This window comes from Mustelus asterias, chromosome 9 (assembly GCF_964213995.1).
Source record: "Mustelus asterias chromosome 9, sMusAst1.hap1.1, whole genome shotgun sequence".
NCBI classification, from domain to species: domain Eukaryota; kingdom Metazoa; phylum Chordata; class Chondrichthyes; order Carcharhiniformes; family Triakidae; genus Mustelus; species Mustelus asterias.
In genome coordinates this window covers 36954727-36982001 of record NC_135809.1, presented here as the reverse complement: position 1 = coordinate 36982001, position 27275 = coordinate 36954727, and the positions used below count along the sequence as shown (strand labels likewise).

The window sequence follows — 27275 nt, the reverse complement described above, 5'->3', positions numbered from 1 at the left end:
CTAAAGTCAGACGTTACTTTCTTCCCCCCTATTGGGGGTGATAGTTGGAAAGGACACATAATTACGAAGTAGAAAGGAGCAAACACACTAAATAAACTGGCTCTATGTGATAATTTCCATGCAACTGTTCTTCATGTTCTCGATGTTAGATAGCTGAATGAGGCCAATATATGCATTGATCTTTCAGCAAAATGATTGTGCTTTTGATGTTTCATGCAGTGACCTAAAGAGGGAGCATTCTTTGATCTGTTATTACTAGTAGGGACTGACACTGCATATAAATAAGTTCCCTGTGACTTAATAGTCAGGAAACGGTAGGCTGCACACTCGTACTTTCCTAAGCCACGCTCCTTGTAAGCACTTGCTGATCTTTGATGTGTCCTCTAATAATGTCTGCATTATGGATTTTGCAGAGCGAGCTGTATCTATATTCTGTTTCTGGCTAAGGTCATCTTCTGCCATTTGTTGCTGCTGTCTATATTCTGTCTGCTTTTCAGAAAGGCCCTGTTGACCAACTGGTGGGTTAACTACAGCACTGTCTCTCATCAATCCACTTCACTGAATCCTTGCCAATAGGCTGCTCTGCTGATTACAGAATACACCTCATTATGTCATTCTTCTGGTGCTGTTTGAGCTCTGCAGTTACTATGGACATAGATTGTCTTGGACCCCAGCAGCCATCAGTCAAATTTACTCAAGACTTCACATAATACTTCATTTGGCGTAAAATAATGGCATCATGGCAATTAGTCAACATGAAACATTCAGATTCATTGTTCTATATTTTTATCACATATCTGCTGCACATTCAGACAGTGGTGCTCCTGTTCATTTGGATAGGGGTTGGTATGGCCACAAGTATGCCATCGACAGTATGCTGCATTTTGGAGGGGTCTAGCCAGTTAGTGTAGACGAGTAAGGTTCTATTTTATTGCTGGATTTTTTCCACAGGTCAATTGATGAAGTTGCTGACTCAGGCAAACAAGGTATTTGTCATCTAACACGATGTAAATATGCAATGCACACAGTTTGACAGTCTCCTGCTTAGACCATTTAATAGCATAAAAGGCTGTGGTTGCCTTAATAGGCGATGACAAATGTCCCTGTCCTGGAATCAGCTTCTACCCCTGGCAGCAAGAATTTGAAAAATCCTGCCACTGCCTCTCTGGGGCATCATAGCCCTTCACCTAAGTTTCTTTGGGCCTCTCAATGACGACTGCCTAATCCTGCCAACATATATGACAAGATGAGCATGCTCACAGTGACACAGTGGCAAGCACTGCTGCCTCACAGCGCTGGGGACCCGGGTTTGATTCCCGGCTTGGGTGACTGTGCGGAGTCTGCATGCTCTTCCCGTGTCTGCGTGGGTTTCCTCCGGGTGCTCCGGTTTCCTCCCACAATCCGAAAGACGTGCTGGTTAGGTGCATTAGCCATATTAAATTCTCCATCTGTGTACCCGAACAGGTGCCGGAGTGTGGCGACTAGGGGATTTTCACAGTAACTTGACTGCAGTGTTAATGTAAGCCTACTTGTGACTCACAAACAAACTTTGAACTTTAAACTTTTCCTGTTTGATTGTCAAAGATGCAAACATACAATTAGAGAGGGATGCCCAGGGAGACCTACATTTATTATACACCTTTTCTAGGGAAGTTGTCGCAGATAACAGATAGGGTGCAGCATGACGAAACTCTCAGAGGTTTGAACAAAGAACAATACAGCACAGGAACAGGCCCTTCGGCCCTCCCAGCCCGCGCCGCTCCCTGGTCCAAACTAGACCATTCTTTTGTATCCCTCCATTCCCACTCCGTTCACGTGGCTATCTAGATAAGTTTTAAACGTTCCCAGTGTGTCCACCTCCACCACCTTGCCCGGCAGCGCATTCCAGACCCCCACCACCCTCTGTGTAAAATACGTCCTGCTGATATCCATGTTAAACCTCCCCCCCCTTCACCTTGAACCTATGACCCCTCGTGAACGTAACCACCGACCTGGGAAAAAGCTTCCCACCGTTCACCCTATCTATGCCTTTCATAATTTTATACACTGCTATTAGGTCACCCCTCATCCTCTGTCTTTCCAATGAGAACAACCCCAGTTTACCCAATCTCTCCTCATAACTAAGCCCCTCCATACCAGGCAACATCCTGGTAAACCTCCTCTGCACTCTCTCTGAAGCCTCCATGTCCTTCTGGTAGTGTGGTGACCAGAACTGGACACAGTATTCCAAATGCGGCCGAACCAACATTCTATACAACTGCAACATCAGACCCCAACTTTTATACTCTATGCCCCGTCTTATAAAGGCAAGCATGCCATATGCCTTATTCACTACCTTCTCCACCTGTGACGTCACCTTCAAGGATCTGTGGACTTGCACACCCAGGTCCCTCTGCGTATCTACATCCTTTATGGTTCAGCCATTTATCGTATAGCTCCCCCCTACGTTAGTTCTACCAAATTGGTTTGAGTGAAACTGCTAAATAGCAAAGAGCAATGAAACAGTTCTAAGCTAATGCAGAAGCTGCTTGCAACAGGATTGAAAACAATGCTTTAGGGAACCAAATCCCAATATAATGATCTTTCAGGTGCTGCTCAGATTTTCAGCAAGCATTTATAGAACTTAATATGACCCCAGATAATAATTGTGTGGTGTATTGGATTCCCCATGATATAAAGGATGTTAAGGCTTTAGAGAGATTTCAACATAGATTCAAAAGTGTACTATTTGGAATATGACAAAATGTGCTTGGGGTATAAAACAGGTCACCGCTTAGATTGGATAAGTGGCTGAAGGAAAAGGCGGTTGAAGGGTTTCGGAAACTGGATGGGGTAAAACATTCAGAATTATTTATTCATATGAATGATAAATATTGACATAGACTGGCTGGACTCAATAGCCTCTTTTTGTGATTTAACCTCTATATATTTAGTACCGGTTTGGGGTGTTACAATCTGGTTAGTGACCAGTAAGCTTTTGTTTAAAGGAGATAAAGTTTGAAATCCCAGTTACCCATGAGGAGAATAAAGCTACAAGATTCCACAGTTTTAAAACAAACAAAATAAGCTTTAATGTACAAAGTCAGAAAAAAACACGTCCCGATATCTATATTATACTGTAACATTTGGAATTAACATGAGGTAAATATGGATTAACAGGCAAACTGTTTGAAAACAACGGATTGCACAGTAAATGACAAATACGATCGAGACAGATGCCATGGATTTCTTAGCAACCCACTCGGACATCAGTGACTCTTGTGAGTCATAAAATCTAATTAAGACTGTGACTCCTTTACGAGGAATTTCAACTTTTCATTTTCAAAGATTTTTGCCTCTGAATTTCCTCAGGAACCACTCTGACTCAGACTGTATCAATGACTGTTCAGCTCCTAATGCTTTAATCTGTTCTCCTAAGACTGTGTTCCATTGGATTCACAAGCTGCAATCCCATCTCTAATTACTGTCACTTATTAAAAAATTAATTTAAGAGATATGGGCGTCGCTGGCTAGGAGGGAATTCATTGCCCATCCCTAGTTGCCCTTGAGAAGGTGATGGTGAGCTGCCTTCTTGAACTGTTGTAGTCCCTGAGGCGTAGGTACAACCACAGCACTGTTAGAGAGAGAGTTCCAGGATTTTGACCCAGCGACAGTGAGAGAAATGGGATTTCTTTCCAAGTCAGGAAGGTATGTGACTAGGAGGGAAACTTCCAGGAGGTGCTGTTCCCATGTGTCTGCTGCCCTTGTCCTTCTAGATGGTCATGGTAAATAAGTTTAGAAAGTTCTGTCTAAGGAGCCCATGGTGAGTTCCTGCAGTGCATTTTGTAGATGGTACACACCATGGAAAGGTCCGTTGACCGTGGGTGGGATTTTTCAGTTTCGGGGCGAGCGAGGGGGGAAAATCCTGCCCCACATCTCCAGTTCTCTAGCTAGGTAGGCCCACCTGCTGTTTTATGATTCCACCTTTTGTGATCTGACAATGGACAACCTTCTGAACTGCCATTTTCTTCTGGTGTTCTGGCAATTTTCTAAAACCCTACAATTTAGTCACCTTCACTACAGTTTCCCAGAACTAAATATTATCTCAAAAATACTAACAACCATGAATTAGATAATTATCACTCCTCCCCATCAAAAAGAAGTGTGATGCATTTACATTTACACTTTAAAATATAAAAATTGACAATGTTATGCATCTTAAAACTATGCTAAGCATACAATATATAGAGTAATTATCCTTATCTAATGAAATTCACAATTCCATCAGCACTCTGCTGAATTTAATGTCATATGTTTAAGATGAAAAATGTTACTTTTCATGATGTTTCCTGCGCGTTTTATTCATACAATAATTGTAGCCCAAAAGTTCATCTGCAAAAGATTTGTCATTGTTATTCACAGATGGATTTTGATTTATCATTGTTGTATGCAGATGAAGGGGGGAAGGGGAGATCAGGATATTGAATTTGATGATCAGCCATAATCAAAATGAATAGCGTAGCAGGCCTGAAGGGCCAAATGGCCTACTCCTGCTTCTAGTTTCTATGAATTTTCAAGATCAGTCTTCAAAACAATCTTTGCTGATTTCAGCCTTTGAACCGGATTGACTTCCATGTTAAATAGCTTTTTCATTTATAAAGAATGCCTCAGTCAGTCCATAGTTAAATTGTCCTCTTTGTTAGGTGTCGCGAATCCTTATTTTTAAGTACATTTCCCAGACTCAATCATTTTACATTCTCTGTTTAAGATTGTGCCATCAAGTCATTACTACTTAGGTCAAAATCTTCCTTAGCCGCTACAGGAACATCATTCAGATGTCTTTTATGCTCAAGCAGAGAGGTTTGATCGTCTTGTTGGGTCTGATCTTTAAACAATTTGTAATCCTTCAATTTCTCCTGATTCCATTCAGTTTGAATTTTATTTAATTCTTTCTGAACAATGTCAACAGCCTCGTCATTTTGGATCTTGAATTTTCTTTTTAAGACATCCGTGCAATTCAGAATTACTTTATTCCTTCCATTCTGAGGTTGTAGCTGGTCTTTTAAACTCAGTTCTGTTGCATGTTTTTTTTTAGTTGTGTTCTGTGTCTCAACACTGACTGACGTGATAATTCTTGTGTTGTCTCAGCGCTGACAGGGCCATTTAATTCGAGGTTAACTGTCAGTAACCCTTTCGGGTTATTCTGAGATTTCAGTCCTTTGTTTGTGACAAATTTAGATCTGGAAACTCTACAGGCACTTTTGGTGCCACTGCACTGTCTCTATTACTAGAATTGTTCCACCAGTATCTTTTCTTGCAACACCTTGGGCGGGATTTTCTGGCCGCGCTCGCCCCAAGACTGGAAAATCCCGAGGTCAGTGGACCTCTGCATAGTCCTGCCTGCTACGATTCCCGTGGCAGGTGGAGTGGGAAAATTCTGCCTGTTTCTTAACTGGATCACAGGTAAGTGAGGAAGTTTTAATCACAGGAACCATTGCTGAATTGTGACTGTTGGATTGTTGGAAACAAAACATTGTTTCCCAATATAAAATCTATATTTTAATTTGTAATTTCAGAACAATTCCAACCACACACAGCATTTCATCAGAACACAATTTATATTTATTTTATGCAGTGGGGAAGGCACATGTTTCTCCTCAGTACTCCATTATTATATCCTGAAGAAAGGTCCAGATCCTTCGCTAACAATAGCGGAACCAGTGTCTCTCAGGATAACAATCTTTCAGGACTCTTTCTTGATCAAACATGGAGTAACTTCCCCTTCTAATATAAACCCATGGGTTTTCTATGCCGCAATAGCCTAGCACAGAACCAGTGCCCTTGTGTTACCTTCTCAGTTCACCAGGACTACTCTCAGCCCTAATTGCCTGGAGCCAGGTAAGAGCTGCCAGGACTTCTTGCTGAGCTGCAAATCACAGGAGGTCCAAATGCAACCAACAACTCTCCCAGTAAACACGCAAATAACTTCAAACCAGAGGACCAAGATCTAGCCATCTCCATGAGGATATGTATCGCCTTCCAAGGTTTACTGAATGCTTCTAAACTACCTTAACTCCAAAATACAAAACATTTATTTGGCCTGCACTCCTATGCCTGCAGTGTAGACATCATGGCTGGAATTCTCCAATGTCATTCGTCTTGCCACCACTGCCAGCGAGAATGGAGAATTTGGTGCTGAGCTAAATCTCCATTCACTGCAGCAGGACTGGAGAATCCCAGCCGTGAGGTCGGAAATTTCCAGCCCATGTCTCCGTTTCTCTAATTAAATAAGCCCGTCTCCAGCTTATGGCTCCATTTCTTCTGCTCTGACTCAATTAAACCAAAATGGGTAACCTTTTACACTGTCGTTTTCTTTTAGGAGTTCTGGAATTCTCTAAATTTGAGCGTTTTAGTTACCTTAGTTTGACAATAGCAATTTTTGCAGAACTAAACATTATCTTTAAAATATTAACATGAAGCATGAGGGGTGGCAGGGTGGCACAGTAGTTAGCACTACTGCCTCATAGCGGTAAGTTCAATTCTGGCCTTGGGTGACTGTGTGGAGTTTGTATGTTCTCCCCGTGTCTGCGTGGGTTTCCTCCGGGTGCTCCAGTTTCCTCCCACACTCCAAAGATGTGCAGGTTAGGTGGTTTGGCCATGCTAAATTTTCCCTGAGTGATCCCAGATGTGTGGGTTAGGGCGATCTGTGGGGTAAATACATGGGGCTACGGGAATAGGACCTGGGTGGGGTCCTCTGTTGGAAAGTCCATAGAAACCATTCGGCCCATCGGGTCTGCAGAGACAACAATCCCACCCAAGCCCTATTCCCGTAACCCCTCATATTTACCCCGCTAATCCCTCTAACCTACGCATCCCAGGACACTAAGGAGCAATTTATCATGGCTAATGCACCTAACCTGCACATCTTTGGACTGTGGGAGGAAACCGGAGCACCCAGAGGAAACCCGTGCAGACTCTACACAGACAGTGATCCAAGCCGGGAAGCAAGCCTGGGTCCCTGGTGCTATGAACTAGATATTCATCACAGGGCTTTAGGCTGAATTTGTACATTTGTGTGTGTCAGTCTGCACGCACTCTCAGTACCACAGGTACATCCTGGTCACATTGGGTTACATCAGGTGCTCAGCTGACCCAGGCCTCAGTAGGCCCTGCACATGCAGCTGGCACCTAATTCATAGATTCAGCACAGACACTGAACATTTTAAAATCTGTCTCCTTATTATAAAGAGAATGGAGGTACTGTTCTGAATTTTAGTCAAGTAATTACAATGAAAGACAAAAAGCCGGAATTTTAGTGAGTGAGCCAGTATAAATATGGACACAGTTAGATGTCTCGCCATAGACTTCTGTCAGCTGTAGCTGTGTTGAATTTGAAACAGCAATTGTCCCTGACTCTGAGATATAGGGAGATGGTGGCGGGGGGCTGTTTGATTTATACATTTCATTAACATTTAATAGGAAGTAAAATTGGACAGTTGTTTTTTTAAAAAAAGGTGGCCAATCTAATCCTGACCGCTGCCTGCCAGGTGAGTTAAAATTACTCCCCGGGAAATCACATTCAAACTTACTGTTTGAGTTTAGATCTAATCCCTTTTTATTTGCAGCTTCCTGCATTGCTACTGTTTCCCAATTGTATGTTGTAATTATAAACTGATCTTTCCATGTGCAGTCACCTCATGTGAATCAGTGAGGGAGGTGGCAAAGAGGGCTACAACTTACCCACTGCATGGTGCCTGTTACTAACAGCGTGTATCTCACCTTAATTTTGCAGTAATGAAACCATCTCTCCTGGAGGCAAATCCATTAACTCGGAGGCAGATGGTCCGACGAAAATCCCGGGAGAATGTGAAATCGGCGTTTCTGATGGATCTGGCATGGACCAAGTGAAATGTTTGCTAGCGGACACCAAGGAGGGAAAGCCATGCCGTGTGGTTCCTGCCTCCACAATGGTGCAGAAAGCCAGCCTGCACCACACTGCCTCACCAATGAGAATGCAACGGAGCAAAGGGACAGCGACATGCTCACACTTACCCGCCTCCGATTACGAGCTGTCAATGGATCTCAAAAATAAGCAGGTATTACAAACATCTGGCACGGTACATCTGTAATACAAAAACACAAAGGTGCTTGGTGCCAGGAACAAGAAGGTTTAAGCTGAGTACAAGATTTAAAAAATTACTAGTTACCATTAGGATTTTTCCCATAACGACATTATCCGAAAACTAAAAGAAAAACAAGAGGCATCTTTTTATTATAGTGTCCAGCAAAATTATCATCTCCTGTTATTGATAAACACTAGGACATGTCAAAGAACCATAAAGTTCAGTAAAGACATCACTGTACTAACGACACATTGTTATGACAGAAATGATGAGAGCTGTACCTTTTCAGTGATGAATCTAATGATGGGCTGGATTCACCGGCCCCCTTCACTGCTAGCGGGAACCCAGGTGTCCTGCTGAATAGAGTGTCGGGGCTAAAACAGGATCGCACCACGGTGCTGCCAATTCGCAGTCCTCCCCATTGACCCGACCAGAGCAGGAACCTGATGATTATGCAGAAAGTGTTGATTTAAATGTCATTAGAAGGCTGGAAGTTCAATTCAATGCCCTCCCACCATTCACCCACCTCCCACCTCCCAGGCGAGCTTTGGTGCTGGTCATGACCAGTGTGGACCTGGTATGTTGGACCCCAAGGGAAGTCAAGGAGGTAAGTGCAGTGTCCATGTGTCCTTCTGATGCAGAGGGAGAGTCCCCAAAGGGTCCTGGGGGTTGGGTGGACTCGGACTGGGGGCACCCTTTAAAAATGGCACCCATTCTCTGAACAGCCGGGCTGGCGGAGGTGTTTCACACTGCATAAATTTAAATGGTTAAGGTGTGTGAATCTCACCCCCAAGCTGCTGCTAACACCAATGGCAAACACTCTGATTTTCCTGCCGGCATGGGCACGTGCTGTCAAAATGGATGAATCATGTCTGGTGTCTTTTCAATTGATGTCCAAAGATGTGCGGGTCAGGTTGATTGGCCATGATAAATTGTCCCTTAGTGTCAGGGGATTAGCAGGGTAAATACGTAGGGTTACAAGATAGGGCCTGGGTGGGATCGTTGTCAGTGCAGACTTGATGGGCTGAATGGCCTCCTTCTGCACTGTAGGGATTCTATGACTCTATGTCTTTAATTTCTGTTTTCCTGCCAAATCAGAGGGCATTATTTAATCTCTAATTCAATGAAGGACATTTAGATGGAAATATTAAGCCAGATCTTCCAGTCGGTCTTGATGCTTCGTGCATTGACACTGCCCATGAAGATTTCTGCACCCTGACCCATTTTGCAGTTTTTCAGCCAGGACGTCTGCTCCTGGCTGAAGCAGCAAGGGGTCAGCGCAGACAAGCATCGGGAAGGTGGTTGAACACAAGAAAAGATGGACAAAAATAGGACACACTTCTTTTGCTCAACAGTTGCTGCCACATTCAGGTAAGTTATTAAATGTCTCAAGTCTTTCAGTGAGTGGATGGGTGAGTGGATAGTTGAATAGCTAGTTGGGTAGTCAGTGCTGTATTTCTGGCTTCTTTATACAAACTCACCAATCACACACAGGATTGGTAAACTACATGTAGTTTCTATTTATTTGAAAATTAAAATTTACATATATATATATATAAATATATAGGAGAGCTCAACAAACAAACTCTAGAGATTCAACATACAACAACCACCAGCACTAACATTCACTCAGCCTGCTGATCAGATGCATCTGAGTTAACATCCTAGTTCCATGATGACACGTGTACAACATTTGCATATTTTCTTAAAGTAACATTGAAACATACCCTTTGTTTCCCCAAAGATAACATTACATACAGAATACATACACAGTAGGATGGTTCGTAAAATTGTTTACAGAAAAGAGTGAGCTCTGTGTATCATTTGAGAGCCAGTACATCTAACCTGCGCATCTTTGGACTCTGGGAGGAAAGTGGAGCACTCGGAGGAAACCCACGCAGACACTGGGAGAATGTGCAAAGTCCATACAGACACTTGGTACATTGTCTGACATAATCTCTTCAGATGTATAAAACAAACTGAATATTGTGCTCATTGGCTGGAATTTTACCACCCTGCCCGCCATGGGAATTGGAGCGGGTGAGAGGCGGAGCATGGGAAAGTCCATTGAGCCGGAGCAGGATTTTATGGTTTCAGGACAAGCGAGGCCGTAAAGTCCCATCCATTGTGTCTACCACGGGTGCAATCAAGGTATCTTTCAATAGTCTGATGATCGTAAATTTGGAATTTGGAAAAGTAATCAGTACCCAGGAGACATTCACCGTAGATCCACGACAGTACAGAAGAAGGCCATTCGGCCCATCAAGTCTGCACCAACTCACCGAAACAGCATCTTACGCAGGTCCACCCACCCGACCTATCCCCATAACCCCACACATTAATGTTGACTAATCACCTAACCTTCACATTGTTTGGACTCTACAGGACAATTTAGCATGGCCAATCCACCTAACCTGCACATCTTTGGACTGTGGGAGGAAACCGGAGCACCCGGGGGAAACCCACACAGACACGGGGAGAATGTACAAACTCCACACAGACAATCACGTGAGGCCGGAATTGAACCTGGGTCCCTTGTGCTGTGAGGCAGCAGTGCTAACCACTGTGTGGCCATCATGTACACTGAATAAATGTGTTGCAATATTGGAACAAAGGTGCACTGGAACCTTGTGGGTTGTCGTGACTCTTTATGTTGGTGTGATTGATGACTCTGGTATCCTTCAGGCATCCTCACTACCCTCTTGATATTGTTGTTTTCCTTGCCAGGTACCTCATTGCATGAATGCCCATATATCCCTGGTGTAAATGCGGCATTATATTCTGGTTTTTCTTTGAAAATCACACCTCTTGAAATACCTATTCATCTCTGCATGGTTAAGAACATCTCAGGGTGTTTGTCACTTCTTGTATTGTATCAGGCCAACCTTCTGTAATAACTCCCCATAATGCTTTTAGTCATGATCACTCACTGTTTCCTGCTGAGGTTGGTTGCACTTGTGTTAACCAAATTCATCAGATTGACATTGAGGATATCTTCTACTTTGATGTCAATGCTATCTATTTTTAGGTCTAGCAAAGAATTCACAGTTTCTATCGCATTTAGTGGCCTGCTCAGTTTTTCTGCAGTAACCATTTTGCTACCCAGTTTGTAACGGGCTTCGAAGTCATTTCTGGGTATTTTTATTGGAAGACGTTGCAATCTGGATGGTGCACTTGTCAGGGGCTTGTGCCAAATCAATTTGACTAGAGCTAAGGAACAAAACAGGTGCAAAAGCATTGCTTGATGTAGTCTGTAGATTACCAGCTATTGGGAAGGATGTGGAGGAACAAATATGCAAGGAAATTAGAGAGAGGTGTAAAAATATAGGCCAAAAATTTCCCATCTCGCCTGCCGTGGGAATCGTAGCAGACGAGACAGAAAATTTGGCAGACCATGTAAAGGTTCATGGAGCTTGGGCAAGAATTTCTGATCTTGGGGCACGCACAGTTAGAAATTCCTGTCCATAGAGTCGTTATAAGGGGAGACTTTAATTATCTGAATATAGACTTGGGCCAGAATCTTCTCAAAAAAGGACAGTGTTGACTCAAGCAAGAAGAAGGATGTGGAGGCATTGGAGAAAATGCAGAAAAGATTCTTGCATACGGTTCATGGGAAATGTTTTCTTTAGAGAAAAGGAGGTTGAGAGGAAATTTGATGGAGATATTCAAAATCATGAGGGGTCTGGGCAGAGTAGACAGTTGAGAGTCTGTTATCACTCATGGAAGGATTGAGATCGAGAAGGCACAGCTTCAAAGCAATTAGTAAAAGAAGCAAAAGCGACATGAGGAAACATGTTTGCGCACAGCACGAGGTTGGGGTCTGTAATGCACTGCTTTAGTGTGTGGTGAAGGCAGGTTTAATCGAGGCACTGAAAAGAGAATTAGAATGCTGTCTGAAAAGGAACAATGGGAGAAGGCAGGAGAACGGCATTAAGTGAAATGCTCGTTCGGAGAGGATAGGCAGACATGATGGATCGAGTGGCCTCATGTACTGTAACAATTCTGTGATCCTGATTGCTTGCGTAGTGAATGTCACCAATGAGTATTAACCATGATTTTACGGAAAAAAGACAGGACCCATTTGCAACACAGTAAGATCCCATTAAAAAAATGAATAAATAACCAGTTAATCTGTAGCAATGTTGTTGATTGAAGGAGGATTGTTGGTTCAGAACGTCACAACAACTTGACTCAATACTGACCCCAACCGACAGTGTGGCACTCCCTCATTACTGCCCGTCTGTCAATGTGTCACACTGTCTCATGCACAATGAATAGGTATTCAGTCACGCATAGGGTGGAATTTTATTGGCACGTCCGCCCGAGGTTTGTATGATCCCGTCCGAGGCCAATGGAAAATGCCATTCTCCGTGTTAGTAAAATTTCGGCCATAGTCTCTGATACACTCATTGCACACATACTCGCTATCTCACACAGTCTCAAATACCCAAACACAAACACAGCTATTCAGTCTTGCACCCACAGTCTCAAACATATGCACACACGTTAGCTAAAAATTAACCCCTGTGATTTCCAAAAATTACCATCACACCATTACCCCGATTATGCTACATTCATCGTCATCTTCCCCTTCAAAGTGATTTTGTCCCAAGCTGATACTGCTCTTCAAAGTGGATGGTTTCATTTGCAGCATGCACGAAAGCATGTTCAAACTGAACATGTTCCTGGAATCCCTAGTCACCCCTGATATGTGGAAGTGTTTCTCCCCTCCCTATTTGCTGACGAATCGGGCTTGTTGTGTGGACCAACCCCAACCTCAATCCTAAATGCAAGTCCACACCCCAATCCTTTATCCTATCCAGGTTGCAATCCATGGTGGCTGACTGTGGTCTGCCCATGTTCAGACGTCAAAGATGGTCGGGCGATGGCAAAAGGAGACCTGGAGCCGTCCTCCCAGTCACTGCTGGAGGAATGTGGGACAAGTGGAGACTCAGGTTGCGGGACAGCGGGGGCAAATTCCGTAGCTGCTGCTATGGTCATTAAGCCTGGTTCAGCCTTGCCACCATAACTCTGGTCCTCAGGCCTTGTGCCCCATCACCACTCTGATCTTTGGGCCTCACTCACTGCCACTGCGCCAGCCTTTGGGCCTTTGAGAGGTGTTTCTTTACTCTGATTGGTCAAATTTGTTGCATTTTCCAGGACATTTTGGGGACTTGTTTTTGAACCAAATGGCTTGTAAAAAAACTTGTAGTAAAAATCTAATAACATGGGCCATTTACTTATAAACTAACTCCAAATTCATAACCAATTTCCAGTAATTCTTTCCCTTTGGGAAATGGAATGAGGTTTTATAAGCTTCCTGAACATGTATGGTCATTCAGGAATTTAAAAAATGACTTTACACAACATGCCATTTGCTTAACAGTGGAGGTATTAACCAGCTTGATATCTACTCCATCACAATAATTTTGTAAACGAAAGTATTGACTGTGTATCCCCTCCACACAGTAATTATGCTGATAAAGCTTATGCTTAGTGCATATTCGACTCAATGGAATCAGTAGGATTATGAAAAAGGAACATGAAATGGCTTTGTCAGGAGTCCAGTGAGTAATTCCCTTGGAGATTTGAATGGTCAAGGCATCTTACTGGGTGTGGAGGGGTCTGATTGGCATGGATAAGATGAGACAAAGCTTTGGGTGCATGAATAGGGAGGGAATAGAAGGATACAGACCGAGTAAGGACAGAAGGTTTTTGTTGATTTAGTTAGGGTATTATGATCGGCACCGGCTTGGAGGGCTGAAGGGTCTGTTCCTGTGCTGTACTTTTCTTTATTCTTTGTTCTTGTTCTTTCATCATTGGGAAGGAAAGGAGTGCAGGAGAATGGGGAAGCATGTTTGCACCCTGCTAGTAATTTATGTACTGACCCTATGTTAAACAATCTACACAATGCATGCATAACATAGTCAGCCAGGCATTAGAAACATCCATGGCACAATAATGTTGATGTCAACTGATGACTGAAATTTAATCAACCTCTATTGTGATCACTAGAGAAAGTTCTGTTCACTTTTCATGTCAGTTGAATGCTTCTGAATGCTCTGAACATAGGAATGAAGGCCCTTGAGTCCTTTGAGCCCGCTCCACCATTTAACATGATCATGGCTGATCTTATCCTGGATTCAACTCCACTCTCCTGCCTGCTACTCATAGCCCTTTATCTCACTTTTCATCGGAAACATATCTATTTCTTTCTTGAATCTGTTGATTGATTCTGCCTCCACTGCACCCTTAGGTGGTGAACTCCACAGATTCGCAACCCTCTGAGAGAAGTAGTTTCTCATCATCTCCGGTTTGAACCTACCTCCTCTCACTATATCTATGACCTCTTGTTCTCGACGGTCCTACAAGGGGGAACATCTGTTCAACGTCCACCTTATCAATCCTCTTTAGCATTTTATATACCTCGATCAGATCTTCCCTCATTTTATTGGAACTCCAGCGAGTACAAGCCCAAGCTATCCAACCGCCCCTCGTATGACAGCCCTTTCATCCCTGGAATCAATCTGGTGAACCTTCTTTGAACTGCCTCCAGTGTCACTACATCTTTCCTCAAGTAAGGAGACCAAAACTGGACACAGTACTCCAGGTGTCATCTCATCAACTCCTTATATAATTGTAACAACACTTCTTTACTTTTAAAATCTAGTCCTTTTGCAATAAATGCCAAGATTCTATTTCTTATTATATGGTACACCTGCATACCCACTTTCTGCAATTCATGCACAAGGACACCCAGATCCCTCTCCACTGAGCACTTTGAATCTGCTTCCCATTTAAATAATAATTTGCCCTTTTATTTTTCTGGCCAAAATGAATAATCTCGCACTTCTCCACGTTAAAATCCATCTGCCAGATTCTGGCCTATTCTCCTAACCTATCAATATCCATCTGTAAACTCTATATCTCCTCATCACAGTTTGTTTTCCCACCTATTTTAGTATCATCCACAAATTTTGCAATGTTACACTTTATCTCTGCTTGCAAATCATTTATATCGATTGTAAATAGTCGAGAACCGAAAACTGAACACTGCGGAACTCCATGAGTTACAGTTGCCATCCAGTGAAGGACCCATTTACCACAACCTTCGGCTTTCTGTCAGTAAGCCAATCATCTAGCCAAGCCAATACTCTATTTCCAGCCCCCTGGGAACTAACCTTCTGGTACAGTCTCTTATGCAGCACTTAGTCAAATGCCTTCTGGAAATCTAGATGTACCACATCCACAGATTCCCCATTATCCACCTTGCTGGTTACATCCTCAAAGAGCTGAAGGTAATTAGATGAAGCTAAATGATTGCAAATTATGTTGCTGAAACACTATGATTTTATCAGCTGATGATTAATGATGTCAGTTGATCGCTACTTGGGAAGTCAAATGGTGGCTAAATGATTACTGTTGATCACAGATGATCAGAAGTGAGTGCATATGGTGGCTGTTGATTGATGATGAATGCAAATTATGTCAACATTTTCCAGTAGGGTAAATAATTTGAACACATGTTGATGATCCTTATGCTATATTTATGAAACATCCTTCTTTAGAAGCTCTCTCAGTGATCATATTCAATTGGCAAAGTTGGCTATGTGTTGTGCAAAGAAGTTGAATAATTTGGGGCATCTCTGCAAGTCCTCTCTGTCCTGGGCATATCACTCAAAAAAAAAAGACATGTCAAATCTTTTCACCATGCACTCATCAGGACATTTACAAGGATCCCAAATGTAAAGAGCACAACCATTTGAGAAGTGGGTTCTAATTGGTTAGCAAGTGGACTCTGATTGGTAGAGGTGTTGCCATGGAGAATGCATCAGTTAACTGATGACTGACAGTTAACTGCCAAGCTTTGTTACATTCAAACCAGGCCAGTTAACTCTGATTGGTCAAGACATTGCCCTGGTGAATGAACCAGAGAAAGGTTGTCATCTATGTTGTTCAGTTGAAGCCGGCGCAATGTGTACATATTCTTTCGATCTGCCCCAATTGGTAGACATTTGTCGTATGTCTTTGAAATGCATGGGTCAGGATGGACTCCAGAACTTGAATAAATAGAGCTGAAGAAAATTAATCTGACACACATTCACTTGGCATTTCCCACCATTCACAATGAGCTGCTGCCATTAGTGAGCATAAATTTCTGTCATACACTTATTTGGTTTTACTCATTGCCACAATATCATCAGCAATGCATGCACATCCAGGAATATATTCTGTAATGCTGTCCGTACCCTGCTGGAACAGATCATGACTAATAGATAAACGAAAGGATAATCTCCTGGAAACCGTATCTTCTGACTGATGCCCTGAAAGAAATGATCTCTTGAGATCCTTCTGCCAAATGAACTGACCAATAACTGTGGTTTTGCTCCTGTGAATGTGGGATTCAATTCCTCTCATGTCTGGATTTTGTGTGGATTTCTCCTTAGTGTGAGATTTTGGTGTCTTGGGTCGAAGCGTACCTGGATTGTGCCATCTTTTTTCAGTGTGCAATTGATAGAGCTGTACTAGTCAGCATGTACCACACAACGGATAATGCTGTTATGTTCCATGTCATCAAACCCACTCTTAAACCTCCCCTGTATGTGCACACTACACTTTTCAGAAGCGTTGGTTGCTAGAATTGCATCTTTTTTGAAGTGTAGTACAACATCACCTTTGAAGTTTTAGAGTGTTAAATCTGTCTGGCTATATTGCTTGCACTGACTTGATGTGATTATTATTGTTCTGTTCTCTCGCGATTGGCACATTGGTGATCACGTGCATGGTCACAATGTTGAATTCCATAAATGCTGATAATCCTGCTACTGCTGGTCCGCCAGTATCCACTGGGTAGAATTATTGTGTTTTCCATGCAGATTTGTGGTTGCTGCATTTCAGAGTCAATGTACTGGTTGAGCAGGTCACCTGTTGTATGCAGTTAGTTTAGCTGTTGTAGGTTGTATTATTGCCTCCCAATGATCCAGAGAAATGTCCTTCAGGATTCTGACTAGTAAGGTGTTCATGTCTGCCCCCATGTTGACTTTGGCTGTGAATCTGTGTTTGCTATTTCCCACAGATTGTGCCGCATTCACATTGTGAAAAACTTGTTTGCTTTCTAGTTGAAGATAACTTAGCATTTGTGCTTGCATGTATGTTGGTCTGTGGCTCATTCCCTGCTGTTGCTGCTAGTGTGCTGCACAAACCTTTTGTTTGATTGTATATCATAATCTCTATCGTACTTCTGGAACCAGATTTCCTGCATTGCTGAGCCCAATGTCCTCTCAGACTCCATGCCTTGGAATGTAGGACAGCTTTGCGGTGGGTACTGGGGACCATACTTCCCTCATGAATTGCTTTGTTTCTGCAATGCTTGCAGGTGTTGTCACCCAGCCATAATAGCTTCATATTTTCTGCCTACTTTTAGCAGTGTCTCAATATTATGACCTACTTTTTAGAAGTCTTCAGTCAGCTTTGAATCTATGACTCCACTATGTGTTCAGACAGTTCCACTTCTACAAAATCACAGTGCTTGTTCTTATTAAGGCCACTGCTAACGGCCCGATCAATTGAGTCTTGTGGCTGGTGTCTGTGCCCCAATCAGTGCATTCTGAAGTTCATCTTTACATGGAGCTGATCCTCCAGCACATTCCACAGCTTTACAAGGTCCTTCTGATCATCTACTGACAGGACCAATGTGACGACTCTGTGCAGCCCCTTGATTCCAATATTTTCACCACTTGTTGATCTAGTTTGCTGATGGGCAAATCAATAAAAATTCCATTCTTTGTTTAAAAAGCCTATATTTGCTCTAACATCTGCGACTTTCCAGTTCATGTCGAGCAATTTCGTGTTCATCTTCCTGATGTTTCCTACCCTTTATAGAGATTTCCAAGTTGCTGCTGTTTTTTTATTCTCATCCCTCTGTTTTTTTGTCTGCTGCCCAGGGTTTTTGCCACACTCATCCACGTGGTGCTGTTTTCCCATTTCACTCACTTTTTGTGTGGGAATGGCACCTGAGGATGCCTCAATGGCAGCTTTTCTGCCTGATGCAAAACCACAGTGCCACCCTGAACAGACTCATTACTCCCATTTACCACTGTGCCAGCTATCCCCCAAATCAGGTGCTCACTGTTCTACGAGTTACTCTCTGTGGAGGGACTCTGCCTCCCTTCAAAGTTTGTTTGTAGCTGCCCTTGCGGCCTTCACACTTACATCGCTGTCACCATGTTGCATTTCTGGCTTCATTATGCAATCTCACCTCTCACACATATAGGACTGGGAAAATATCAATTGGTTCTATTTATTGGAACACTTGAAGAATGTATACATGTATATTATATGATATACCAATTCCATGTATACATTCCAGAATGTATACATGTATGTTATATGATATACCAATTCACAGTATGCACAACAGCAACAACCAGTACAACAGTCTGCTGACCATTTGCTTCCTTACACCCTGATTCTGCAATGACATGCACACAATTTGTTGATTCTCCTCAAGTGACATTGCAATAGTGGGGGTGGGGGGAGTGACAGGGATTAGTTGGATTGGTCGGGGGGGGGGGGGGGGGGGGGAACAGGGTTATTGGGGGAGTCAGTTATGGTGCTCAGTTCAGTTCTGCTGGCTAACCACTGCATTAGACTAGGTACTAACCAGCATAACGTTTCCAGGCTAAGTCAAGTCTCCAGATCCTGAGCTTCATTTCGGCGGGACACCTGGAGGGTCACGAGCAGCAGAAATCAGCACATCAGCAACTTAAACATCCTGGGCAATTTCAGTGCATGGGGTACTGTGGGGACCCGACACACATTGTCAAGCTTTCATCCACTCTCTGACTATCTGAATGCTGGAGGATTTGAGTCAACACCATTTAGCTGCCTTTTATTTGCCAAACAGAACTATATAGAGTGAAACACACAGTCTACTGTCGTGTGCACCTCTGTAGTTTAAAAAGTTTCTAAGCAAAATGAAGTCATTTGAATTAATCTTCCTGCACTTCACAGAATCATAGAATCCCTACAGTTCAGAAGGAGGCCATTCAGCCCATCGAGTCTGCACCGATCACAATCCCATCCAGGCCCTATCCCCCCAACTCCAGGCATTTACCCTAGCTGGTCCCCCTGACACTAAGGGGCAATTTAGCATGGCCACTCCACCTAACCAGCACGCCTTTCAGACTGTGGGAGGAAACCGGAGCACCCGGAGGAAACACACGCAGACATGGGGAGAACATGCAAATTCCACACAGTCACCCAAGGGCAGAATTGAACCCGGATCCCTGGCACTGTGAGGCAGCAATGTTAACCACTGTGCCACCCCTGGCAGGGGTGAGATTGGAACACAAAATATACAGAATTCAGCGTAGATAGCATTAAACCTGAAATCTTGTTCTTAAAACTGGATGGATCAGCAAACATCCACTATCAACCTTGGCAAGGGAAATGATGAAGACACATCCCCCTCAGTCAACTCTGCAGAGTCCTCCTCACTAACATCTGGGGACTTGTGCCAATAATTGGGAGAGCTGCCCCCAGACTTGTCAAACAACAGTCTGGCATAGTCATTTTCACCAACCAATGTCCCAGACTCCTTCATCACCATCCCTGTGTATGTTCTGCTCCACTGTAGTGTAATGGTCTAATATAATAGTTATGGTAATGAGTGATGTTGACCATTGGGTAGATGGGCATGTGGAATGCAATACACAAACAGATCAGCTATGATTTTATTGAATGGTGGAGCAGGCTTGAAGGGCCGAATGGCCTACTTCTGTTTCTATTCATATGCTTGTATGATGTAACAGCAACATTAGCAGTCATGTGATAGCGACTCTGTACGGCAGAGTAAGCATGGGGATGGGCCGATTTAGTAGCCCACCAGTGTACATAATGTAAATAAACCAGTTTGAAGCAACTACCTGAATTAGACTACAGCCTGTATAGATAAGATGCACCACACTGCTAGTATATGAAACACCACCAGCAGGACAGATCTACCATAGGTGGCAGCACAGTGGTATACAATCAGGAAGGAGTTTTCCTGGGAGTCAACAACTTTGATTTGGGATCCCATGATGTTTCATGGCATCAGGTTAAACATGGGCAAGGAAACATCCTACAGGCTACCATTTACTGCCTTCCCTGAGTTGGTGAAACTGTGTTCCTCCATGTTGAACACCACTTAGAAGGAGCACTGAGAGTAGCAAAGGCACAGACTGTACTTTAGGTAGCTTCAAAGTTCATCGCCAAGAATGGCTCAGTAGCACCATGAATTTTCAAGCCGACCAAGTCCTGAAGGATATGTCTACCAAACTGGATCTGCTGTGGTTAGAAAACCAACGCAAGGGAAAATAAGCTACTCCACATCTCCTGCGACAATCCGGCTGTCGCAGAAGCATCTGTCCATGATAATATTGGTAGTGACCACTGCACAATCCTTGAGGAAACAGAGTACCATCTTCAGAGTGAGAATATTCTCCGTCACATTGTGTGGTACTACCACTGTGCTAAATGTGATACATTCAGAACAGAATGTGACATGGATTTCCCATTGGTTTCCCAACTGGGGTGGATGGAACCTGCATGGGAAACTTCAAATCCAGCCCCTCTTTATATCCTTGGTCCAAGTGGGCAGAGGTGCTGGATTCCAGAAGCAAGGTGACAGTAACTTCCCTTGACATTCAGGAAGCATTTGACCGAATTTGAGCCCGAGTCAAGGGGATAACTCTCCACTGCTGAAATCCATCCTAGCACGAAGGAAGATGGTTGCAGTTTTTGGAGACCAATCTTCTCAGCCCCAGGACATCCTCGCAGGGTTTCCTCATGGTAGTGCATTAGGCCCAAACAACTGCTTGACCAATGACCTTCGATCAGAAGGTAAGAAGTGATGATCTTCGCTTCTCATCGCACAGTGTTCATTTGCAACTCTTCTGTTCATTTCTGCATGCAGCAAAACTTGGACAACATTCAGGCTTAGTCTGATAAGGGTCATGGATTTGCCTGGTAACAACATGACCCAGATTAATTAAGGGAGTGATGTGATGTAATTTACCTAACAACAAGGGAGAATCTGCCAGCATCCCATATTCAAAGGAGTCGATGAGATGCATCTTTTTCCCAGTAATGAGATTAGCAGACATCTAGATAAGATCAGATGTAAATGGCCCTCTCATCAGGAAGCAGTTTAACGAGATGACCGAGAGAGCAGGGGAGGCATACAGATGCTAATTTTTAAGAGTCAGGAATGTAGGAGAGAAGGATGGCCCAATATATGGTAGGCAGAATCAAAGAAAGGCAAGGGTATAATTGTCAACTCCTTCAGAAGCGGACAGAACAATTTAACATCGCTGGAAGGTCAGTTTAATGTCACTGGAAGGCCACTTTACCATATCATAGGAAGGCCAGTTTGACATCTTACGGGAAGGCCAGTGTAACAGCTAACAGCAAGCCAGCTGACAGCAGAGGTCCTTCTTAAAGTTTTACAGCTAAGTTAATGCAGAAACCTTCATAAAAACAGTTTAACTATCTTCGCTGAACCTGACAAAGATTCTTCCCGGACTGGATCATCTCTCTGGTATTGTGTGGTAACTATAAGCTGAATTTAACTTATAGATTTGTTTAAGGTGGATGTTGTTTGGGGTATGGGAAGTTTTACTGAGTTCAGCTACTGGGGGTATAATTTGGAACGGTGGGCAATTTCTGGATAAAACTATGTGTATGTGTATTACTCCGGTGTGTTTGTGTCTTATAGAATTATAGTCCTGTTCGTGTGTAGTTTATATTTTCTTTCATTTAATAAATAGTCTTTAGTAATTGACACACTGTGACTGGGCTTCTTATTCGCATGGGTGGTTTCATGTGACCCCTCACACTATTTAAGAAACAATGATATACACCACCACAAACAGGTGTCTCACGTTGAGACACCTTTGTGGATAACATCAGTGTGGGATGTGACATAAGTGGCAAGCAATATTTGCACCACACAACTGCCAGGCAATGAACGGCCCCCATCAAGAGAGAATCTAACTATCCTCTCCTCATACTCAATGGTATTACTATCATTGAATCCCTCACTATCAAAATCCTGGGGGAAGACCAGAAACTGAACTGGACCAACCATATAAATACTGTAGTATAAGATCAGGCCAGAGATTGGCAATTTTGCAGTAAGTAACTCACTTCCTGACACTCCATAGACTGTCCAACATCTACAAGGCACAAGTCAGCACTTGTCAGCTGGACGAGTGCAGCTCCAACAACACTCGAAGCTCAGCACAATCCAAAATAAAGCAGCTTGCTGGATGGGCATCCCATTCATTCCCTCCACCACCATTGCAGAATGGCAGCAGTGTATAGCACCTGCAAGATGCACTGCAGCAACTCACCAAGGTCCCTTAGACAGCACCTTCTAAACCTCTTCCATGTAGAAGGTCAAGAGAGCAGGTGCATGGAAACACCACCACCTGCAAGTTCCCCTCCAAGCCAATATACCATGCTGACTTGGAAATATATTGCTGTTTGTAATGATGCATGCACACAGACTTTGTGACAAACACCAAGGATATTTATTAATAAGGAAAAACTGTACAGAGCCCAGCATACCCTCTACACCACTCCCCTAGCTACCGTGGGGGCAGCCCACCGATTGCCCCAATCTCTACACGTCTTCAGACTGTCTTCTGCACAAGAGAGTACTCCATCCCTGGCACCCCTGGAGTGATTACCCATTCTTGGACCCAATTGGTCCCTCAGACCAGGTGACCCTCTTCTGCTGTGTTGCCCTTAAAGGGACAATCACCACACAGACCCTGGACCAAAGCCTTGAAACCCCTTCCTAACAGCAGTGTGGCTGCACCTACACCACATAGAATCATAGAATCCCTACAGTGCAGAAGGAGGTCATGCGGCATATCGAGTCTGTACTGACCACAATTCCATCCAGGCCCTATTCCCGTAACCTCACATATTTACCCTGCTAATCCCCTGACGCTAGGGTCAATTTAACATGGGCAATCAACCTAAGCTACACATCTTTGGACTGTGGGAGGAAACCGGAGCACCCAGAGGAAACCCACGCAGACCCGGGGAGAATGTGCAAACACCACACAGGCAGTGTGGAGTTTGCATATTCTCCACAGACACCACATCAACTGCAGTTCAAGAAAGTGTGACCCACCTTCTCAAGGGCAATTAGGAATGGGCAATATTATCGGCGGCACTTGCATTCTGTGAATGATGGAAAAGAAAGGTCAGGATGGGGCTTTTGTGAAATATGCGACATATCATTTTGCTGCCATTGTGTGCTCCTCTGAGGCTGGGATTAAGAGACAGCTCTGGGGCAAGGTAGAGGGAGCTTTAACCTGCAATGAGCCCACATTGCATCTGATTCAGATGTCTGTTTCTGGCAGCATGAAAAAAGTGAAAAAAATAACTTTTCACTTGGATCGTTGCTGCCTCTCACTTTGATGACTGCACTGAAGAAAGAGCCATCAGTTCCTGGATATCTGCTTGGTTAATCACAAAAATATCTCAGACATCAAACTGAATAAAAGTTGAATTCTTGATCTGACAATGTTCAAAATGGTAAATATCGTATGCATTTTGCTCATTAGTAATCTTGGGAAATGACAAGCCATTGGTGAGGTGTGAAAATACCTATTTGATTTCCAGCACTGATAATTAAATTGTAATTCATAAGAGATAAGCTCACACTGGTTATATAACTGTGGAATCTACTCAGCTATTGAAAATTAATCCAGATCAGTTTCTTGCTTCTGACAGAAGGATGTTTTTCAATAAATGTACTTCGACCCTCAGTGAAGCCTCTTATCTCATGGTTTACTGAGATTATAGAGTCCCTACAGTGCAGAAAAATATGCCATTCAGCCCATCGAGTCTGCACCAGTCTCCGAAAGAGCATCCCACCCAGGTCCTCCCCTCTGCCCTATTCCCATAACCCTGCGCATTTATTATGGCCAATCCATATAACCTACACATCTTTGGACTGTGGGAGGAAACCAAAGCACCTGGAAAACCCATGCAGACACGAGGAGAATGTCCAATCACCACACAGGCACCCAAGGCTAGAATTGAACTCGGGTCCCTGGCGCTGTGAGGCAGCAGTGCTGACCACTGTGCCATCGTGTTGTCCAGGGATCAGCTACAGCTCTTTACAATGGCTCAACCCCAGGATAGCTGGACAATCTGTTTCAGTGTCGAAGGGCATGCAGTTAACAGGGGCGATTCTCCCAGCCCGCTGCTTTAGCAATGCAGTGGGCCAGCAGACTCAATCGGAGGCAGTTTAGCGGGATTCCCGCTGGGTACTAGGGCCCCTACGAGTCTCTGGGCGTCGGATTTCCGGTGTCATCAGCTCCGCACCAGAAATTGGCGCAGAGCCGCATAATATATGCTAATTCTAATTTTAATATTATTTACATATGATTAGCAGGCTCAGGACTGAAATCTCTGGGCCTGCTAGCCTCTCCCCACCCCTGGCCAGGAGTGTTGCACTCCAGTGGGGTTTACAGCAGCTCCCCACTTGTGTGGAGCTGGCAGCCGGACCCTACTGGAGTGAAGGGGAGGGGAGGGGGGGGGCGATCGAGGCCCCCCCAAGGAGGTTGGGGTGACGGGAGCTGCCCTCTGGGCATTGCCAGCATGGCAGTGCCAGCCTGGGCGCTCTGGCACTGCCCAAGGGGCAAAATGCCAATGCCCAAGTGTCAAGGGGATGGGGCAAGAGGGTGTGGGGCCTCTGGGGGCGATTGTTGGGGGTGGGGTGTCCCGCTGCCACTCTGCACTGGAATCAGTCACAGAGGGAGGGGGGCCTGCAATTGGGGCTGGCCATCGGGGTGGGGTGGGGTGGGGGGGGTTGGCCTGCTGGGGGAGTCAGGGCTGCGGTGGGAGGGCGGGGAGATCGGGAGATCCGAACTGCTGGGGATTGGGGGGAAATCAAGGTGGGCCAAAGGCTGCTGGGGGGCGGGGGGGGGGGGGGGGGGGGCGGCGTTCAAGGTTGGCCCAGGCATGTCCGGTGGTGCCAGCGATCAGGCCGTGAGGGGGCCGCATGGCCAGCAATGGGGGGGGGGGATCATGGGGCTGGCCAGTGATCGAGATGGCCAGTGATCCGGGGGGGGGGGGTGGGGTACTGCGCATGTTCCAATCTCAGCGCTGACAAATCGGCGCATGCGCAGCGCTATGCTGCCAGCCTCTCCATGGGAATAGGCCCCACCCACAGCTTTTCAGCATGATTTCCACAGCACACAGAGTGTGAGAGATTCATTTTGAAACTCCCTCTGAAAAAACCAGTAGGATTTACTCCAATTTTTATGCGAATTTGACGTTAGAATTCTTTTGGGAGAATCGCCCCCAACATCTTTTTCTTTGCATGTCCCTCTGATCTGGCTCTTTTCTTGCTGTCGAATCTCAGTTCTGTCAGATACCACAGCAGTTCAGTTTCAGAGCATCTTTCTTTGGTTAACCATTTTCTTTCAAAATTTCAGGGAAGATGATCTGCTGTAATCCTGAGTGGGATGAGGCTACAATGTGATCATGCTTCAGATTTATGGTTGTGGGCTTATTTCTCACCTTCTTCTTGATCTGAAGCTTGGATAAATTTATTTTCTCTGGCAATGGTTGTATCTCGACAGGTGTATGGTTTCTATGTCCATTGTGTCCGCAAACTGCTCATCATCAGGGCCTAGTTGTATTATTGCTAGACTATTAATCCAGAAACTCAGCTAATGTTCTGGGGATGCAGGCTCGAATCCAGCCGCGACAGATGTTGAAATTTGAATTCAATAAAAAAAATTTGGAATTAAGAATCTACTATTGGCCATGAAACCAGTGTCGATTGTTATAAATACCTATCTGGTTCACTAATGTCCTTTAGGGAAGGAAATCTGCCGTCCTTACCTGGTCTGGCCTACATGTGACTCCAGAGTCACAACAATGTGGTTGACTCTCAACTGCCCTCTGAAATGGCTGAGCAAGCCACTCAGTACAAGGGCAACTAGGGATGGGCAATAAATGCTGGCCAGCCAGCGATGCCAATATCCCATGAACGAATAAAAAAAATCTTCCAGGATATGAATCTTTTAATTTTTTTTTTTTCTCATTCACCCTGTTGCTCTGCCTCTGGTAACTCCTTTACCACCCTTTTCCTTTGTTCTGCACATCTCTTTTCAGTGATTGGGTTCCCCACAAGCTCTGCAGTTTGATCCAGATATGAAACATTTCCTTCTGTCTGTGAACTCATGTACCTGTCCTGAGCTCCTACCTATCTTTCTCTCTCTGGTGTGCATTCTTTTGTTGATGCTTCACTGCATCAACCCTGCTGACTTTCCCTCAAATTAACTGAAGGTTAGTTGTTTGGGTAGCCAGAGTCTTCACCTGTCTGATCATGGCTTGTGCCCTGGCAAAATTAACAGCCTGTGGTGTTGCGGGCTTCTTTTCCAATGAGAGCTTTTGTACGTCAGGCTGTGGAAGCTGCCAATGAGCTGATCTGTCAGCCTTAAATTTACACTTGCTGGCTACATTTCTCAAGCTTGTTAAGAAATTGTCAGCTGGCTCACCTAGTTCCTGCCTCAGGCTCTGAAATCCATATGGATGGTTTGACTTTGCTTGGAGATGTGGGCTGAATTTCTAGGACATTTTGTCTGTGTTTTTTATTGCTGCATTCATTCATTTCCTAGCTATTGAAAAATTCTGAACCTTGCTCTTCCGTCCACAAGAGAGATGACCCTTTCCCCTTCTTTTAGAAAGCTACTGAATGCCAATCCGCACTTTTGTTTAAACATTTCAAATCATCATTGGCCTCCCAATCCATTACGGGCTGGAGCTGCATATTCATTGCTGCGATGGCAGCCATTTCGTTTCCGGGGATTCACCAAGTTTTTTTTCTGTCTCTGGCACGAATTTGAGTTGATTTTTCACAACCTAATTTAGCATTTAATTCATTTACAAAGTTTGGGTTTTACACACATTATGTGTAATAACCACCATGTTATGTCCCGTGGTTCTCAGAGGTGAAATTAATCACGCTTTTGGACACAAGTATTGGAGCCGAGATTGAGTGTATTTCTCCAGATCTCACCGTGTGCTACAGAATGATACATTGTTGCTTTGATACATTGGCCGGAATTTTACCATCCCGCCCGTTCCAGAATCGGG

General features: G+C 44.1%; 1 protein-coding gene across 1 annotated transcript in view; it reads left to right on the top strand.

The window, feature by feature from the left end:
- iqsec3a (IQ motif and Sec7 domain ArfGEF 3a) overlaps positions 1-27275 on the top strand; it is a 237961-nt gene that overhangs the window by 26335 nt on the left and 184351 nt on the right. Inside the window, exon 2 of the mRNA XM_078220002.1 lies at positions 7772-8075. Coding sequence (XP_078076128.1) covers positions 7875-8075 — 201 coding nt within the window. The 5' untranslated portion in view covers positions 7772-7874. The remainder of the gene's footprint in view (positions 1-7771; positions 8076-27275) is intronic.